Source organism: Muntiacus reevesi, chromosome 9 (assembly GCF_963930625.1).
Source record: "Muntiacus reevesi chromosome 9, mMunRee1.1, whole genome shotgun sequence".
Taxonomy (NCBI): domain Eukaryota; kingdom Metazoa; phylum Chordata; class Mammalia; order Artiodactyla; family Cervidae; genus Muntiacus; species Muntiacus reevesi.
Window position 1 is genome coordinate 71,201,885 of NC_089257.1, and position 20,841 is coordinate 71,222,725.

General features: G+C 40.8%; 1 protein-coding gene across 5 annotated transcripts in view; it reads right to left on the reverse strand.

Annotated features, from left to right (window-relative positions):
• Positions 1-9,297: 9,297 nt before the first annotated feature.
• Positions 9,298-20,841, reverse strand: part of ZC3H12C (zinc finger CCCH-type containing 12C) — a 64,071-nt gene continuing 52,527 nt past the window's right edge. For all 5 annotated transcript variants that reach the window (XM_065944129.1, XM_065944127.1, XM_065944131.1 and 2 more), the window contains 4 exons: positions 20,163-20,302; positions 14,562-14,796; positions 12,464-12,570; positions 9,298-11,644 (listed from right to left, as the gene is read on the reverse strand). In XM_065944129.1, the coding sequence (XP_065800201.1) occupies positions 10,245-11,644; positions 12,464-12,570; positions 14,562-14,796; positions 20,163-20,302 (1,882 nt within the window). In that variant the 3' untranslated portion in view covers positions 9,298-10,244. The remainder of the gene's footprint in view (positions 11,645-12,463; positions 12,571-14,561; positions 14,797-20,162; positions 20,303-20,841) is intronic.

Here is a 20,841-nt window from a genome sequence, read left to right on the forward strand (position 1 = left end):
TTTTGTCAAACTCCAGAACCAAATGTTCTCAAGGCTGTCTGAGTCAGCTGGGTGCCCTTCACTCAGCTGGGGCCAGAAAACATTCTTGGTCTGTATGAGTAATTCTCGCAGATCAATGTCCTCTTCTAGCACACAGCCTTGGGCAGGAACAAATAGTTGTAGATTATGCTCATTTCTGTTCTGAGTAAAACATGAGAGGAATCAATTCCAGCCATAAAGCAGCCTGAAGTACTGATTTAAAAACAGAATCCAAGACATGTATGGTTCTCCTTTGATAAAAGGAGGAAAAAATGTTGCTGCTGTGCCCGCCACCCCAGCATCACACCGTCTCCCACAGGACTGAGCGGCTGTCTGTTCCCAGGGCCAGAGAGAGGCTGGACCCCCGACTCCCTTGGCCGCTGGTTCCCTCCACCCAGCTCTCCTTGCTGTTGGGTCTCTGCTTTGCCCCGGGCCCTTGGCAGAGTATTACTGCGAACGACAAGGTTTTGCTTTACAACCTGAAAGAGCCCATGCCTCTCAAAACCATTTCTTTCCCCCTGGGATGATACAGTTAGCCCCCGAAATGTCGGATCGATCAGAGCGGAAGGTTGTGCGGGCAGAGCCTGCGGCGGTTGCAGGGGGAGGCGGTGCACTGTGAGCCCACGCAGAGAGGGGCGATTGTGCTTGTGCCTCGCATTCAGCAAAGAAGGCTCAGGAAGGCAGTCTGGGGACAGGGCTACCTGTTTCAGAGGACCCAGAGGCCTGCAAGGTGGGCCGCCAGTTCGGAGCCACGCCCCGCCCCGCCTCCCCGAGCGCAGGCCACTGGAGCTGGTCGATCCTGGGGTGGCTGTGCATCTTAACCCCAGAACGAGGGCCTGTGGCCGGATTCAGAGGTTCCCCGCACCTCCGCTTTAACAGCTTGGCATTTCCCACGCCCAAACTGGGAAGCGGATTCAAAAGGCTGTCAACTGTTAGAAAGATGGAGGAGGATCTCTGGAAGCCTGCGGCTGCCTTCTTCCCGCGGCCTCCTGATGGTCTCAGCCGCAGGCGGACTCCGGCTGGGGCGCCGGAAGGGGCAGAGCTGAGGAAGCTCCCCCGCGGGGAGACTCAGAAGCAGGAAGAAAGGCTGCGGGGTGCGAAGCTCTGCGCCCTCACGGGGAGGAACCTGGGCCTGGCGGCCTGGTCGCCGAGAGGCCCCCGGGCCAGCGGCCTCCTCGGGGCCCCCTCGGGCCCTGCTGCAGCTCCGCACCTCCCGAGCTCCGCTCAGCGCAGCCGCGGAGCGTGGACTGGGGCCTTCACTTCCCTCCGCTCGCCTTCCAGCCTCATGATTTGCAGCATTTTACCCTGCGCCGCCTTCACAACTGCGAGAGGCGCCTCGTCCTGAGTTAGTTAATCTGGGAACAGACACGGCAAACCGATACATCTCCTCTGGAGTTTACTCAATAGCGTTTCGTGTAGTCATAAATTGTATTTGCCGTCTCCCTTAATCTTTTCGCAGGCTTGTTTGAAATAATTATTCAAGTGAATGAGGATTACATCTTTAGAGAGGGGAGGGGGAGGGGAGAGCTTTGAAGGCTGAGGTGGTGACGAGGCCCGCGGCCCGAGGGCGGAGCCGACCCGAGGCCGTGGGATGGGTGGGCCGGAAGCCCATCGCAACGTTTCATTCACCTTTCAGCACCATATTCTGCCTCTCATCCGGCTCTCCTGGGAATTTGTTCGACAACGAATCTAACTTCTATTTCTAATCTTATGCTGAATTTGTGCAAATGGAAAAAGCAAATGGCAGAAAGCATGGAAAATGGCAATGGCAGCTGCCTCACACAGAAGCTGCTGTGTGCTCAGAAGGCCTTGTCAGGAATCTGAAAGCTAAATGGGGCTTTGAAAAAGACACCTAAGGGCGACCCTGTGCCTGACGGAAACTGTTAGAAATGAGTGTACTGCCTTTCCTCTCGAGGCCCACAAGGAGCGCCAAGGAGTGGAGACGGGGGTGCAGACCGTAAAAACCACCTCCATCCACCACAGAACCGTTTTGCTCGTCAGAGAGCCTGTGGCCTGGGCCCTGGGCCTAACAGCTGGGCCAGGGCCAGTCCTCACAGGCCTCCCGACCCGCAGCTCTCTGGGAAAACTTCCCTCCCCCACAAGAGACAGGCTCCTTATGACTCCACACGAGCCAGCGTTGACGGTGTGGGTCTAGGGAAGTTCTGGTGCAGTTTTCCAGGTCTTGCCCTGTCCCCAGGTAAGTCAGCATGTCTAAGAATGTACAGCGGCTACACAATGCCACAGGTGTAGCATTCCTCAGAACTAGATTTTAATAAAATAGCACACCTAGGATGATCATAGGTTCATTCCTATTACTGTCTTGCAGCAGAACGATACGAGTTTGGAAGCATGCAGAGAGGCATTTGCTTTTGAGCAAGTGCTTTAGTTTTCTTATTTCTAAAATAGGGATAATGCCTGTTTCGTATGATTATACTTTATCTACTGTACCAGACCTTCACATGTGAGTGGTCTCCCCACAGCCCTCTCTCTCCAACTGGGATGGGTAGCCTGTTCCCTTCCCCAGGGCATCTTCCCAACCCAGGGATTGAAACCAGGTCTCCTGCATTGCGGGCGGATTCTTTATTGTCTGAGCCACCAGGGAAGCCCTTAAGAGCAGCAGTTGTTATAAACCACGAAGCACCAGCTCCTCTGTCCAGACTGGCTTTGTAGGTTTTGATGGTCGGGGGCCAATATCCCCTTCCTACAGGTCAGGGGGAGGGGCAGACAGGTCTGCCCAGCCTCACATTCAGGAGTGAAACTGGAGCTCAGCCCACAGCCTATTGAACTATAGCTTCTGGAAGGGTTTCTGTTTTATTACTGTTATTTTTGTTATTCCATTTAGTTTCTCATTAAAATACTATACAAAATCCTTAAGCCAAGAAAGGCAGCCAGAGGGATAAGAAGGACATGGGGTACCAAGAATTTTTTAAAGGTGAAAGTGTCCCTTCTGAAAGGCACATGGGCATGGAATATTCATTACACTAATGGCTAGAGTCCAACTCTTCTGCAACATAACATATAGACAGGAAGACTCTCATGAAAACATCTGAAACGACTGTTTTTAAGTACCTCGCATTCACCTAACAATAGCTGTCCTTAAATGTACACTATGGATCTACGTGTTCAGAGGGTTTAACTCATTTAGTCTAAACAAGCCTAGGGTTTGGGACATTATTACCTCTGTAACATGCCCGTCTCTACCTGTAGGATGTATGCGGCAAGATGGTGCCTCCAAAGGCTGTACTCTTAACTTAAGAGAAATACATTTTTAAGAAAGGTTAAAGATCTTAAAAGAAAACCTGTAAAACACTGACTGATAAAAAATGCTTATGAAAAGGCTTAAAACACCAAATGAACATCATTAATTTAAAAACAGCATCTGAAGCTGAGGCATAAATGATATTAAGTACATACCCTAACTAATGAGAGGGCCAACTAGAGGTATTTTGTTTTGAATAAGTTCATCATTATAGTTTCTGTTTACAATCTCCTCTTCCTGAATGTTACTTGATTCATCAGTGTTTATGAATCTTTTCTCTTCAGACAAAGGTTCTAGGTGGGGGAGAAATAAACTACTAGCCCTAGCCAACACTGTAGCCTAACACTCTGAGACTCTCAGCTCAGACTCTCCCACCTAATATGGGAGATTTGCAAATGTGGATTTGCTGAGTTCTCTGCCAACCACAGTTGAACATGAAAAATTAACTTTGCTGACAAAGCTGAAACAAGTTACCTAAATACATAAGATACTTAAAAAGTTTAAGTGGGGCCGAGGCAGGGGGGCGGGCGGGCAGAGTATACCTTTAGGGAAAAAAATAACAAGAAAAGTAAAAGTCTGAAAAGCAATGAGGGGTAAAAGAAATCTCCTATCTGAAATACAACAGTTTCTCACTGACACAGAACACAAGATCATTTCAGAACTGTGACCTTATCTGAAATGAAAAATCCCAGGCGGTCACAAAAGAAGTGAAGTGAACCTATTGGGGGCAGCATTAGTAAGATACTAAACTTGATTAACACAAGAGAGAGATGCAGAAAGACCTTTACAACAAAGATTCACAAGAGGTGATAAAGAAGCCTCAAGGCAAAGCCACAAGCAACCTAAGTTAATCAATGATGGAACATTATTAGAACCATAAGGTAGGACTAGCTGTCTCTGGCATTTAATTCTGATTGTCATATGAATCTCTAACACAGCTCTAACACACGCTGATACTGAATGTGTGCTGATGCTACAGAGGACGTGTCTGCACTAGCCACTGAAGGCACGCAGGCCGGCCACGGGGCGAGGGGAGGATGCTTTTACTTAGAGGGCTTCTGTGCTGCTGCATGTCAGTTTCTTCATGAAACAAAAACAAACCACCATAAGAAAAGTGAATTTTTTAATACATTTTTTTTCTCAGTGGCAGAATCACATAGCTATTTTGATATGGATTTCTGGTAGGTCTAAAATACTGCTTTTTTGGAGCTGTAAAAATCCCATTACACAAACACATAGAACAGACATAGAATAAACAGAATCACATGAATTCATCAGACAGTTATTCTAAACATATTCTTTGCCTTGTTTTCTTATAAGTTTGAAGGATCAAACTGAAATTTCTACTCTCAGCAAACGACTCTGATTTGGGAGGATAAAACCTAGAAGGAAAAGATAAAAGTCTGTAACTAGGTTCACTGGCAATGCCATGTCCACATGTTTGTGGAAGTGTGCATGTTGATGGGTGTTCTGTATTAGATGAGATATTTATAATTTCCCCAAACTGAAGAAAATCTTCATATTTAAAACGTATTCTTTATAAAAACAAACCATTGTTGTTCAATGTTATCTTCCCTTGAGGCACAAGCTGCTTCAAGAATGGGGTCAAAAGTATTAAATGAACAATTTGTTATTCATCTGAAATATCTAGACAGAAAATTGGCAAATTCGATATATGGGTTAAAAAATGAAATTTTACACTATCTATAAAACTGAATTGAAACATGCACAAAATTTCTTTTTTTACTGCCAAATTTGTCAAGTGGTAAAAACCTTAAACTGTTTTTCAGTCTGAAAGACTAAGAGCTTTAGGGAAAAAGTCACTCCCAACATAACAAAGTATTATTGTAACAGAAGCAAAAAGCAGGATAACAGAGGGCATTAAAGAAAAAGAAAAAAAAAAAATTAAAACAGTAAACACTCGTTAAAACTAGAGTTATATTCCGATCTTAAAAGAAAATATAGCAACTTAAGTGGATGACAACATTCAAAACTACTGTTCCGACAGATGTGCGTTTATGATGTTAACATCATTTATAAAGCACTGTGAATGAACACGCTCAAGTGGTATACTCCAATGAATTTAAAACCATACATGATCCTGTTAAGAGTATCATTCACTGAGAATAGTCCTAAGGTGTCTTAAATCTATACTAAAGGTTTGGATAGAGAAAGCAGGTATACATTTTGTTTCTTATAGAGAGTCACAATACCACACGTGCACTCACAATTATACTAGTCACAATTTTTAATTTTACAGAATAAAGTTTACAGCATGTAAACTTACAACATATTGATCTTCTTTAAAACAATTTTTAAAGAAGGGCCGATCTGTCATGTTTTAGAAATAAAAAACCAGCAGAAAATTGTAACTGATAAATGCAGTCTTTAAAATATTTTATGGCTAATTATATGCTAATTTTCAAAATACAACAGAATTTTTGGTCCATGAGGCCCTTAAAATACCAAAAGGTAGGTAAGGATTCCCATTTATCAGTACAAAGTTCATGAAAAAAATTCCAATACTTATTAAAACATCTTTCTACAGAATGCTTTTTTTGGATGGTTAAACACAAGAAATTAACTCTACTAAATAATGGGTGTGACCAGGCAGAAAAATAAGTGAATTAAGATGCTTTTAATATGTGACTATCTGAGAAATCTTTTTAAGGTTCTCAATAGTGGATTTTGTTTGAATGCCAACTGAAATGTAAGTATGATTTCTTAATGTGTATCAGGATTTGCTGCTTAATATGCCTTTTTTTTCTCCCTTTAGGGTAGAAATCAGCAAACTACGGCCCCTCGGTCAAATCTGGCCTGTAGCCCCTTTCTGCGAGTTTTACTGACATACAGCCATACCCATTCAGGTATGCATTTTCTGTGGCTGCTTTCACTTTAAGGGATGAGGGGCATGGTTTACAGGGATCATATGATTCTCAAAGCCTGGATGATTTACTCTCCTATCCTTTACAGAAAAGGTTTGTCAACCCTTGCCCTGCAGGGTTTCCCATGCCAATATAAAATAATGCAATTATTTCTCTACTATTACTGACACACTGCTTTCTCGGTGTGTAACAAGAAAACTCAACACACTAGCTGAATTCCTGTGTTTAACATATTTGGGACACAGCTGATCTCTCCAGCCATAATCTGTTCGATTTTAGGTCACTCAGAAATTCTCCAGGAGCTGGGTGATAATAAAATGGATGAGCCACATCTAAAAGAATGGCCAGGAAACTGTACATCCTATTTATCCTGAATAAGGAAGCTGAGTTGCAAGAAGAATAATGAAAAGCAAATATCTCTTAGAGTAATTGCCATTAAGTCAGGGGAAAAACAGCTCGAGAGTTTTCAAAACACACACAGACATATGAGAGTCATCTATCCTCCCATCTATTACAACAACTACAACATAAAGTATATTTGTTTCATAAATATATTACTGTCTATATACATATAGATACATCCATAAAAGACATGTTAAATAATTATCTGTATAAGCAATACTACTTTAAGTTTTTTTGTGTGTTTTAAAATTACACATTCTATTAAAATTATTAAAATAATTCTTTAAAAATATCAGGAATAAAGCCAGTAAAGAGTTGCTTTCCATTCAAGTGGTTCCAAATCTTATCATTGGTCATCCAGACTCCAGACTTGGTCGTCCATAACTCAAAGAAACAGTTCAATTAAGGAAAAGTTAGCCATCAAAAGCGTAACATTCTTCCATTTTTAATACTTCTTAACAAATGTGTATGCATGTATGTGTATATATATATATAAAACACTCTTTTTAGTTATATTACATATTCTCATAAATGAATCTTCATAAAAACACAAAGTTCAAGTTTCTACCAGTATCAAATATTTTATACTGGTGTGCATTTCTTTCAAATGTTTAGGTCAATGACACTCTATCAGGATACAGGGATCATATAAAGGAGGCTGAAAACTTGGGTATCGCATGCAAGAAAGGAGGAAATACTAAGGGCCAGAATTTGGCCAGTTGAATACAACTCCCTCTGTACTAAGACACAGAGACAACAAACCGGCTAGTTACTGTGTAAAGTCCAGTCAACTGTCAGTTACTCAGGGCAGAATATTCTGGTCTGAATCCCTCCTCTTCTGTCAGCTGACCACCACTGGCAGTTTCACGACTTACTAACACACCTCTCTCTGGTTATTTGTTAGTCAGTCTGAAGATATGATTAAAGTGAAAGTTTTGGCTAAAATGAAGTTCTGAGATGAGCTCTGAATTTAATTTAATGATGGATCCTTTTACTTATTGCTTTAGATAATTAAGAAATTGCTGTATCTAAAGTCAGCCAAATTGCTGTATCTCATTCTTAAGCTCGGAAAGCAACGTCAGTGCTTCCAAAAAAGGGAGAGGAGTACAGATTGCCTCTTGACATAAGAAAACTGCTCCTTCTTGGCTTGCAGTCAGTTACACTCAAGGATTTCAGTGTGGCTGCTCAGAGCTATTCATGTCAGGACAGGCAGCGGCAAGCTCCACTGTTTTGCCATAGTCTAAAATCCAGGATGCAGTGACAGATGGTTCGCTACAGACATTAGGAGGTCAAATGAAAGGGTGTGCTATACATTTCGCCTAAGAGCTCACTTAAAGAAAAGTAATAAAGTTTGGCAAGATCTTCAAACAATTCAAATGCAAAAAATTAAGAAAATGGAAGCAAAACCTACATGTACAATTTAAAAATGATTTCATACTTAAAAAAAAAAAGCAAGCTTAGAAGAAGACTGAAATGAAAGGTACTCCACGTTTGTAACCCTACTTTTGGCACTGGGTTAGCGTCTACATTAAACTTGTTTACAGAGAGTGACCGAGAAAATCAGGAGAACGATTTCACAAGTGAGCAGGTCGCTCAGAGGACGCTGCGGCAGGTGTGTGCGGCAGCGCCCGTATCCTCTGCGGGCGCAGCGAGGGGCACCTCACCTCGCAGGCGGCAGCAGCGACTGTGAACCCCACTTTCCTGAATTAGGTTTGCTGAACACGGTTCAGATTATTGGATATGTCAATATGCACAATGCCTTTTAGAAGCATTTACTGTAACCCAAATCCTACTTCATGTGACACACAGTGTCACATGAGTAGTGAAAATGTTGTACTAGTCAAAGGTGCTTGGACGTTATTTTCAGGCAGCATTTTACCTTTATTTTAAGTTCACGCTAGGTAAGTTTTAGGAGAAAGAAAATGCCAATAAATTCATTTAATATATTTTAATATATAAAACTATAAGACAGACACTTTTATTTACCTAAATTGTTACTTTTATCTTCTACCCTATTCTAGACTTCGATTTTACTTTAAAAATTTGTATTTAAATAAGGGATAAAATGTTGCCCAAAAGTCTAATCAGAGTTACACATCTGTGTTTTAACTAGATCTACAAATCAAAATAGTTCTTATAGTTAAAAAGATACAATTTGTATCAACAGTAAAAGGTACTTTCTGGTTTTTCAGGGCTTTACTTCAAACTGTAGCACGTAGAATAATCAGGATAACCATGGCATCTAGGCAGACTCCAAAAACAGCTCAGAATGAGTCTGTTAAACTAAGCAAAATTCAAAAACTGGAGGCAACAGTGAAGTCCTGTCAGTCACACAACTGTCTGCCATGGATTGCAACATCTCTCTTCTAACCAACAACAGAAACGAATCTACTCAGCAAAACCCGTGACTTTGAAACCAGAAATATCCCTTACTAATACGAGAACAGACTTCAGTCTGTATCTAAAACTACACTATTTGTGGCAAGAGTCTGGCCTTAATAATATGACAGGCCCCCCCAAAAAAATTACCTTCAGGAAAATGGAAAATATACAGTATCTTACAAAAATTTTAAGTTACCATTTACAACTCCTCCATCACCATTTCTATAGTGCAGTATCAACAAGTGTTGCATATCCTCAACACATAAAACCACCTCAGGCCAGGACAGCTAAAGAGTATATTAAATATAAAAGTTGCATTGAGAATAATTAGATTCATTAAAAACAGGCAAGTACTGCAAAAGGGTTATTTTATCCAGTATTGTTGTGCCCCCAAACAAAAAGACAAACAAACACATTAAAAAATACAGGTTAATGGAAGTCTAGGAATTCAATTCCATTTCTACTGTCTAGAAGCACATCATAGCTGGATAGCAAAGCTCTATATACTGTAACAGTTAACGGCTTTTGCCTTTTTTATTTAAAAAAATGGAAACGATTTTTTCCATTGATTGCATCTGCTTTCCTTTAAGTCAACCATATTAAATTAACTAATTACTTAACACAAAAAATCCAAACGAAAATAAAACAATGAAAAGTGCCATATTGTAAATCATTCTAATATATACTGTTACCCATTTCAACATAAACTGGTAACTTACATTTTGTTTAAAATATAAAGTCAGTGCTGTAGTAATCTTTGTTTCTATAAATAATGATTATAGCACAAAGAAGCCCACTTTCCCCAAATAAAAATAACTTAAAAAGCTGTAAAAGATTCCAATTAAGCTTGGCTTGAAAAAATAGTTTGCTAGGTCTAGTCAAATGTTCAACATTCTGAAGGTATTGTAATTGCTTGCAATTGATAGACAAACACCAAGTTAATAAAACATGAAACAAGGATAAAAAGTGCTGCATATAAACCCCTGATGCACCAAAGATTAATATCAAAGATCACAGATACATCTAATAAATCAAACTGGAAAAATTTCCAGCCAAGGATATATAGCTTTAAAAAGGAAATGTTTAAAAAAAAAAATGTTTGAATGTAAAGCAATCCCGTGATACTTCCACTATGTGGGGCTATACATACAGATTCCATGATACAGTATTTCACATAAATGGATACTATATAACCTCCTTGCTGAGAAGGAGATCACATGTGCTATTGTAGCAAACCTCCCTCAGCGTTTAAGCTGAACAAAAAAAAACTACTAAACACCACAAAGATGCATCATCTTTCAATAGCCCAGCTGTGATTTCTCCACTAGAATCGCTGCAGCCAGCTGCTGGGCGTCTGTCATGTGAGGGTTCCTCTTCATGACAAGTCTCACCAGGTCGGGCGGGAAGATGTTGCACAGGTTGACGAAGATCTTTTCTCGGCTGTCCTGGTACCTGGGGGGGTCCGCCGGCGGCGCGCCGCAGTACGGGACGCGCCACGTGGGCTCGGGCTGCTCGGGGAGGCTCTGGAAGGTGAACTGCTCGTAGCACGGCTGCGTGGGGTTATCGGGCAGGGAGTAGGTCTGCCGGTAGCCGTACGCGTCCAGCCCGTAGCTCTGCCGGTCCCAGCCGCCCAGCCCTTCCTGGCGGGCGTGGGGCTTCCGCGGCCTGGACGGAGAGCCGTCGTAGAGCCGCGAGTCGGAGATGCTGTCTATCCTCGTGGCCACCAGGGAGCGCCCGAGGTGCGGCGCCTTGGCGTGCGCCGAGCCGGGCGGGGACGGGTAGTCGCCGGGACAGCTGGACCGCGCGCCCACGGCCGGGTGCGGCAGGCGCACGGCCAGGTGCGGGAGCGGAGGCTTGTGATGGTACTTTGGTTCTTCGTGACTGTAGCTCTGCACTCTGGTTAAGGGGTCGTGGAAACTCTGCAGGAAGGGCTGGGAGTTAAGGCGGCCGTGAGGGTGCATGTGCGGACACTTGAGGTTCTCTTCCAGCTGCGGGTCGGGGGAGCTGACGTAGGGGCGGTCGTTGTACCCCACGTACGAGTCACTGCTCCCGCAGCTCAGGCTCCCTTCGCTGCTGCAGTCAGAGGCGACAGAGCTGATCCTGTAATCTGTGTCTAAGGAGAAACGCCTTTCAGGGCTCCGTGGGCCTGAGATGCTCAGATTTGAATATGCATTCAACATGGAGTAATATCCAATGTCGACGGGCGAGTCACATTTTGGATACTGTTCATAAGGCATTGGCGTTCCATGATTTTTGGTTGCCATCATCATCGGAGGATATTGCCCCTGTGGTCTTTGATCCTGAGGTGGGAAGTGAACTCCAGATGGAAGGCCATTGCTTAAAGATGTAGTGCTTTGGGGTTTGGCGGTAGAAGTAGCCGGTATGCTAACTAAGGAAGGTACAGACCTGGTTTCCAGTTTGTTTTTGGTGGGAAGCTTTTCCTCTAGGTCCTGGTAGACTTGAGTCCTTATGCTTGGGTCTGATTGCCTCTTTGGAGCGCCTCGCTTGACGTCAGAAGTGCTGTCGGCCTTAGTGCTGCAGGGGACGCTGTTGCTTTTCACCAGTCCCCCTTCGTTCGCAGTTTTGACTGCTGTGTTTCTGGACATGGCACGCAGCTCGTCAGCCACTGACCGCTGAGGCTGGCTGCCCCTTTCCGGATGGTAGTATTTGCACTTGTGTCCATACGTACACTTCTTTCCTACGAAGAGTAAAATCAGTTAGGCAAAGGAGCATTCCGCCAGATCCTAAACACTCCGTGTGGCACTCTTAACTTAAGAAAGAAGCAAGCACAGGAAAGGGAGCTGTGCTCAGGGCCACTCTGCTCCCTGCTTCTGAGAAATGCCACCTTTCAGTCTTCCCACACTAGTGCTAGCAAGAGGAATAAGAAAGTCAGCTGACTGAGTAATAATTCCCTCCATGTCCTCAACTCCTACCTGCCTCTTCTCTTCCAGTACAACTCTGCAGTCAGGTAGGACATTCTGTTTTGCAGAGCAAAATGTGCTGCTGTGATGTGATAAAGCCACTCTAATCTGATGTGCAGCTAGATGGAAGAACTTCAAGTTTTTATCTACCTGAAAACTAACTTCATGTAGAATTATCTGAGTTTTTAGAACAGTGCTTTAATTCAGAGAAAATGCATATACACTGAACCCAACTAGGTAAAAAGAACTATTTTTTAAAAATTTAATTACATTCAAAAGAACCACATACTACATGCCATCCAAAATTTTAAATGTTTATTTTTAATAACAAACATTTAATATTGTGCTCTAAAGTGAAAAAACTGAAAGTGTAGTCACTCAGTGTGTCCGACTCTTTGTGACCCCATAGACTGTAGCCCACTAGGCTTCTCTGTCCGGGGCATTTTCCAGGCAAGAATACTGGAATGGGTGGTCATTCCCTTCTCTGGGAGATCTTCCTGACCTGGGGATTGAACCCGGGTCTCCTGCACTGCAGGCAGATTCTTTACCATTTGAGCTACTTAAAGGCATTTATTAGATACTATAAAGAAAGTTACCATACGGACAAGGCTGCTTTTTGTGTTCAGGAACAATAGGTTTCTTCCTTAGAAAATTATCCAGGCTTGGGCCATGTCTGCCAAGAGGGTCATCCGGGGGCATGAACCTGTCATGGACATAATACAAAATTAAATCTAAGTAGAAGGTTGACAATTTAGTTCTAAAGACAGAGTGTAAAGAATATTCACCCTAAATTATTTATTTTGAAATTTTGATTCCACATTTATAGGATAAAAAAAAATCAGTACAAAAAGTTTTCTTAAAGAAAACAAAATTAAAATGTTTCAAGCTGAACTTGTATTTGTTTTAATTCAAACAAGTTTTGGGCCTAGCATGTTCTAATTAATTCTTCCTTTTCTCATGGAATTTTGTAAGGACTTAAGAAAACGATCACAATGGGATTTTAGGACAGGCTTTAAGAACATTAATCTTGCGAAGCAATATGAGGCAGGTGGGAGCCAGGAGAAGCAGCTGAAGGGCAGAAGGGAGAGGTGGGAGAGAGGATCAGGAAGACTGAAATGACCCAGACCCCTAGCATGCGTCAGATGCCCTGCACACATCGCTGCATCTCATCCCAGCAATAATCCCTTGAAGAATTAGTTCCATTTCACAGGTGAGTACACTTTTCTAACTTAGGTTCAGATGAACTAAGTATTTTTATCTTAGTTCACATGGCATAACCAAGATTCGATTTGTCCAACTCCACATTCATTCTCTTCCCACTATAACAAGGTTACTTCTTAGCTGAGATAGAAAAGATCTTAAGGAAATAAACATTATTTTAGATCGACTGTCCAATGGAAGCAAGAATTCATGGCATGAATACTGTCAAGAGGTTATGGCTGAGCAGTTCTATTACTTGTTATGTTACTGAACATGAAATAAACCACATGTTTACCTGCAAAATGTGAATAATGTGTCAACTCATGTGTTAACATGCCTGAGTAATACTATTGAGCAACTATGATGTTTACTATTATTATACATACAATATGGTAATATTAAAAGATTAAAAATGGAAGACAAACTCACTCAATCCTACAGTCTTAATATAATTATTTCCCATTATGTGTTGCATTTTAGTTATTTTTCTCTATGCACATAACACTTTACAAGCACAAATGCAATTTTATACTTTGCTTTTTAATAAATATTTGTCCATGTTTCTGAATAGCTGAATAATATTCCACTAGGAGATGTACTGCAATGTTACTGATTTCTGTTGTACCTTTAGTGGTCTTTGAATTCTTGCAATTATGAATATACCGAAGTGAACATTTTTGATCTTCTTTTTTCCCTTATTATATATTCCAAAAAATGAGACCATTGTTTTGAAAGGGTATTTTTAAGATTTCTGCTAAACCATACCCAAACTTATCAGTTGCATTATGCCTTTAATAGCATAGTGAAGTGAAGTGAAGTGAAGTGAAGTCGCTCAGTCGTGTCCAACTCTTTGCAACCCCATGGACTGCGGCCTACCAGGCTCCTCAGTCCATGGGATTTTCCAGGCAAGAGTACTGGAGTGGGTTGCCATTTCCTTCTCCAGTGATAATAGCATAAGGCATATACAAAAATATATTTTTAAATTTTGTGAATTAAATGGGTGAAAAATATACTCTTTGTAGATTTAATTTTCATTTTTGATTATCAACTGGTGTGCTTTTCCCCCATGTTGGCAAATCCAGTTGACCTGACATCTTTGTGCATGTCATGTGTCCATTATTGATTTAATCATGAACAAATCATGAATCATTGCTACAATATTTCAAAAAAAATAATATATTTTAAAAAGCTCTCGATACTCTAAACTAGATTTTGAAAGGCAGTGTCCTGGTGGGTCAGTGTGTTCTGCACTTGCATCCTCTGAAGGTGGCCAGCCTCTGCATGTCAGTCACTCAGGGTAGCCTGCATCTCACACAGGGCCTCCTGAGGCAGGACTCTGCGTTTCCTGACTCCCACTGAGGATGAGTGGGGACATCGGTGGTTGGAAAACACTGTCTTAGGTCTGGTCAGTGGCAAAAAGATAAGCCTGTAGCCTGCTGCCAGGGATCCTCAGATTTGCAGGGTAGCAGTGTTACTGTAAGTGGTTTTACTTACTTGTCATTGACAAATGAGTACATTAATAATCGCTCATCTATGAACTTTTTCCATTCTGGTTTCTCATTTGCCAAATCCCTGTAGTTATCATTGGACACAATTATACCATCCGACTCAAAGGCCAGTTTCACGATGAACCTGTCATCATAGCACACCACTCGCCTCCCCTGCACTCGCCGCGATGGTGTGAACACCAGGATTTTTTCCTTCTCTAATTTACGTAGGATTTCTTGATCTGTAAGAATAATCAGGGTAGGGTTTTTAGTAATAAATACATACAAAACACATCTCACAACTTTCATACAAAGTCAGTTTTTGTAACATGAACTGGATGCATGCACCCATTTAATTAGGGATTATGATTTACAGTTTGTAGATGGAGCAAATTTGTAGCTCCCAGTAACAGTTTTCCTTCGGGATTTTCAGTTAAAAAAAGGTTTAAAAAAAGCCAAAACAAGTGAACCTGAAAAACATGGAAAGTTTAAAACTTAAAAAAAAAAAGTATAAAACTGAAACATGACTGAGCAAAGTCTGATTTTCATCACATAAAGCTTTTCTTTGATAGCTGGAGCCACGAGCCATACACAGTGAACTAGCTTCTCACACATCCCTGGCACGACATTGTCCTAGCAAAGCAGTTGTGGTGGGTCCACGTCTGAGCAACGGATTCTTTCCCCCATGTTTATTTTGTAGTGCTGTTTTTCTAACTAGTAGATGAGATGATGGCGGAGTGTGCGAAGTAAAGAGGTCGAGGTAGCAAAGGGAAGGGTATTCAGATGCAGAAGTTTCAAAGAGCAAGGAGGCAGTGAAGTCACAAGTGCTGTTCTGGACGAGGCCGTTCTGTGTTCTGTGTCCTTTCCTGCTGAGACAGGTGCTCACAAAGGCCAGCCATCTGGTGGGGCTGGACTGAGGAAGAAATCAGAAGCAATTATGTGGGGAAAACAGCCATTGATTAAGAATGGACAGGCAGGGAATGCTCATTTTCTCCCTGGTTGGCATACTCTTTCAGCATTTTCTAACGCCACTGACTTGTTAGTGCTCTGGGGTTTTATTGTTTGTTTTTGTTTTTTTAAAGGTAGCAGAGCTCATATTTTGATTAATGATAAAACTGTCTACTCACCACGCCTTCTTCCTAATTTAGCTCTTTCACTCCCAGACTTCCCACCATTGTAAATTCTCGCACAAAGTGCTGGGTATGAGCTGACAGACGTCATAATATTTTTTTTAAAAAGGCTCACTTCTCCTCAGTGCTTACTAACTGGAGTTACTGATATCTGAAAAATTTCTCTTTTCAGTGGATAATCACTACAAGCCTATTCTATGGTATGTGCTGTGCTAAATGTCAGTGACATCCAACATGAAGAACATTCTCTCCTCAAGGAAGCCTCATTTATTGGGTTGGACAAGCACATAGACTGGGCAAGCCGGGTTTGTAATTGCCACAAGGGAAGTATGAGCAGAGTGTAAGGGATGGAGAGTGACATGGGCCAGCTTGGCATGTAGATTTCATGATGTCCCAGGCAAGATGAGTTCAGGACCAGAACTCTGGTTTAGAAAAGCAGCAGAGAAGTAGAAGTCTGAGTGTTAAGAGTTCGTAACTCATGGATGAATCTTGGGTTCTGCCACTCTCTATCTGGCAATTGTAGTCTTACGGAGCCTGCTTCTTTACGTTCTCAAATGCAATTTGTAGGCTGTGAGGAGTCAATGAGTTATCATGTGTAAAAGCACCCAGCACAGTGTTTAACAACTCTCAATAAGCACTGTGTCCTTCAACTAACAGATGCATGTAATTATTCATCTCTTTTGAAAATGACAGAAAACCAAAAAAAATTAAAAGCCCAGTTTCAGCCACAGATTTTCCATATGATAGTTATTGTGTGTGCTCCCTACAAACATTGAGACACCCCTCGACATCTATCAGTGAACTCATCATCAGCACTCGGCATAAGAATACTCAATAAACGACTGTGAAAGGAATATGGAAGCTACTTAAAGATGTGTATTCAGAGGTGTTCCAGTTTATTCACTGTCCAGTTTATGCACTGCTCATGCATAATCCACGGCCCTTTATCTGTGGGAGTGTTTACTCATGTAGGGTATGCCTGGATCCTGGAAGTGACCAGAGGAGTAAGACGTAGCCTAACAGTCATCACCATCTTGCTTAATTTGAATTTCTTTACCAGCTAATAAGGTTAAAAGAACACTAATTAGGAAGATAATTAGTGATAATTAATTATGTTAAATAGTCCTAACTTAAATAAATATGAATTCAGTCTAGCTGGTAAGTTAATTGAATTTCTAGTTCCTAGCACAGTACTTGATAACACACTTGTGCTCACTTGTTTAGTATTTGTTCAGTCAGTAGAAGCCTAGCTAAAGAGTCAGAGTGAATCTGTATCTGAAAACTTTATGATATTTCTTGCTGTTGTTTCAGTCATTAAGTTGTGTCTGATTCTTTGTGACCACATGGACTGCAGCACATCAGGCTTCCCTCTCGTTCACTTTCTCCCAGAGTTTGCTCAAAATCATGTCCATTGAGTCAGTGATGCCATTCAACTATCTCATCCTCTTGTCTCCCCCTTCTCCCTCTTCCCTCAGTCCTTCCCAGCATCAGGGTCTTTTCCAATGAGTCAGCTCTTTGCAACAGGTGGCCAAAGTATTGGAGCTGCAGCATCAGTCATTCCAATGAATATTCAGGGTTGATTTCCATTAGGATTGACTAATTTGATCTCCTTGCTGTCTAAGGGACTCTCAATAGTCTTCTCTAGCACCACAATTTGAAAGCATCAATTCCTCAGCGCTCAGCCTTCTTTATGGTCCAACTCTCACATCTGTACATGACTATAGGAAAAACTATAGCTTTGACTATATGGACCTTTGTTGGCAAAATGATGTCTCTCCTTTTTAATACACTGTCCAGGTTTGTCATAGCTTTTCTTCCAAGGAGCAAGCATCTCATAATGTCATGGCTGCAGTTATCGTCTACAGTGATTTTGGGGCCCAAGAAAATAAAGTCTGTCACTGTTTCCACTTTTTACCCATCTATTTGCCATGAAGTGATAGGACTGGATGCCATGATCTTCACTTTTTGAATGTTGAATTTTAAGTCAGCTTTTTCACTCTCTTCTTTCACCTTCATCAAGAGGCTTTTCAGTTCCTCTCTGCTTTCTGCCATCAGGGTGGTATCATGTGCATATTTGAAGTTGTTGATATTTCCCCTGGAAATCTTTATTTAAGCTTGTAAGTCATCTAGCTTGGCATAAATATTTCTTATCAAGTTTCTTTTTTTGGTATAGTGAAAAAAGACTGGACTGTTCAACTTACCAGTTATTATCTTGTTGATGGTTTTAGTCAAGAGAATTGTTACCTGGAGGAGAAAACACCTAACAACTTCTGACAATAGTGGTACACATTTTACAAAGTAAACTGCATACTGATGAGTTCCAGAGACCTGATGTGCTAGTATCTTAAAGATTAAACTCAGCCACATCTCACTCTGAGTATTACCATTTTCTCTTCTTTTGGATCTCATATTCCTTTCACACTCAAGAAGCTTTCATTTACATGTTTAAATATTGCTTTTTCAGTTTATCTCCCCCCTGATTATTAATGCATTATAGTTTCCTGTCAAAAACTGGGAAAGAAAAAGTACTAAGAAGCAGGGAGAAAATAAGACTTCATAAGACATGACCCAGAGGTAATTACTGTTAATATTTTGGCATATTTCCTTCTAACCATTTTTCATGTATGTTTTTTCTTCTATATTTGTGTGTATTATGTATGTACATATATGTGCACACACCCATAAAATAACAAAACCTGCCTTAAAGTAAAAGCATTTCCTGAGATTATTAAAAATTCTGCCTAAATATTCTAATACTACATATTTTATTATATAGATATAATACTGAGCCATTTTTCTAATTAATGTATGGTTTATTTCCATTTTTTTCTATTATAAGTAATATTGCACTGGATGTCTTTGTGGTCAAAAATTTTTCCCTATACCTTTGTTTATTTTCTGGGGCATTATTCCTAGAAGGGGGACTAGCAGATTAAAGTATTAACATTTTAAGACCAAACTTTTCCAGTAAGGTTGTAACATCTATGTTTCCATAGCAGTGTACAAGTAACTCCCTCCAGGCACTGAGTATTATCAAGTTTTTAATCTCTGCTAATTTGATGGGTTAAAAAAAAAGTCATTTAAATTTGCATTTCTTTATTTACTAATGAGGTTGAACATTTTCCCCCTCTTGGCATTTGCATTCTTCCAAATATACTGTTTTTATCAATGTGTAAGAGTTTTTTTTATGTTATGGATGTGGATTCTTTATTTGTTGTATTTTTCTTGCTTATTTTCAAGAAAATTTCCTCAAATACAGATGTTTGATCCAATTAAACCTATCTTTCCCATCATAATTTCTTCTAAAACTTTTAAATTTAGGAAGGTCTTACCCAGTCATTCAAAGACTATTTATAATCTCTGATGGAGATTTTTGACAATTAATTCTTCAACCATCTGTAATTTATTGTTATATGGTATAAGATAAGGATCTAAATATGCATATTTTTTCCAAAGAGTTATCCACTGTCTTGGTACTGCTGATTGAATTATGCCCACCCTTCCCATTTTACAGTTTATATAGGCTAGGGTCTGATTCCATGACTCTGGGCTCCATCATAACTTGTCTATGGGTCCTTATTCTAATTTAATGATAATTTAATAATTATAGAGAAAAATAAAGTCCTAAAATAACCATCTACATGGTGGGTGGTCACTCCACTGGTTTTTTATTTGAATAGTGTAGCTTCCTTCACACGGGTTCCTCAGTTTTGTTAATGTTAGGTGCAGAAAGGGGCAGGAAGGGTTGAATGCTGTTTGAGAACCACTGACCTGAGCAAAATGTTGAGCAACCAACAATAATTAACAGTTACAGGGGACACCTCGGCCTGAAACTCATACATTTAAAAATTACAAGATAATGCAAAATATTGGGATTGAATCATTTCCTCTACTTGACACCAGACAGCATGACCCAAGGGTCTTTTCTGATCTGTAGTCACTGTTGTTGTTCAGTCGCTAAGTTGTGTCTGACTCTTTGTGATCCCGTGGACTGCAGCATGCCCAGACTTCCCTGTCCTTCACTATCTCCTGGAGTTCAAACTCATGTCCATTGAGTCAGTGATGCCATCCAACCATCTCATCCTCTGTGGTCCCCTTCTCTTCCTGCCTTCAGTCTTTCCCAGCATCAGGGTCTTTGGTTATTGCCCAGTTTCATACCGTAGATGAGAAAGCTGGAGCCCAGAAGGGTCAGTGTGCTGCTCCAAGCGCCATGGACAGTACCTGGCACAGCTGGAATTTGAATCTAGGCCTCCTGACTCCTAGCATGTCTCTAAACGTCAGAATTTTTACAAAATTTGAATTAAAAAGTTGCAAAGTTAAAAAAAAAATGGTTTATGTAGCAAGAATTACTCTAGTTAACATAACCAGAAAGTTTTTAAACTAAATATGTCCCACCCAAGGGACTGAGTAAATCATGGCAGACACACGGATTATTCAGAGACGCTGGCTCAGGTGTGCTCGGAAGCTCACAGGCTCACCTGTAATAAGTGCATCGGGCCGGGACTGCTCTTTCCTCCAAGCAGGAACAAAGACGGTGACATCCTTGTGGCCCCTTTCCAAAAACCAATCCACTGCTAATTTTATTCCTCGGCAGGAAAAGACTTCTTTGTTTCCATGGCTGAAATATTATTTTAGAACACTTAAAATCACAACAAAACCTAAATTTGACTCCATTAATTCAAATTTGTAAACAGACATGATAACATAATTAAAATAGTTGTAAGAAGTTCAAGTTTAAGATGGAGTTTTATGGCTCAGAGAAACAATGAAATAACTAAGGGATGGAAAATTGTAAGGAACAAAAAGGAATTAGGATTATTGTGTGGAGAATAAAGAAAAGTGAGTTTTCAAATGAGAAGTTGTAAACTAGTTAGAAAGAGAAAGCTGTTTTTGATAGGAGAGGGAAAATCGGGCCTGAGCACAGTGAGAATAATTTCAGTCAAATGTAAAAAAGAAATCACATAGAAAACAAAGCTGTAAAAACAATGGAAACAGAATACTTAAGAGTTTCTAAAAACTTTTCCTTCTCAAGAGTTCTTATGCATATATTTCAATCCAGTGATTAAGTAATGCACAAAATTTATTAGGTGACTAACATAAAACACATTCACACATGCACTCAAATGAAAAATTCAATGCTTAAGGTCATATAAGAAA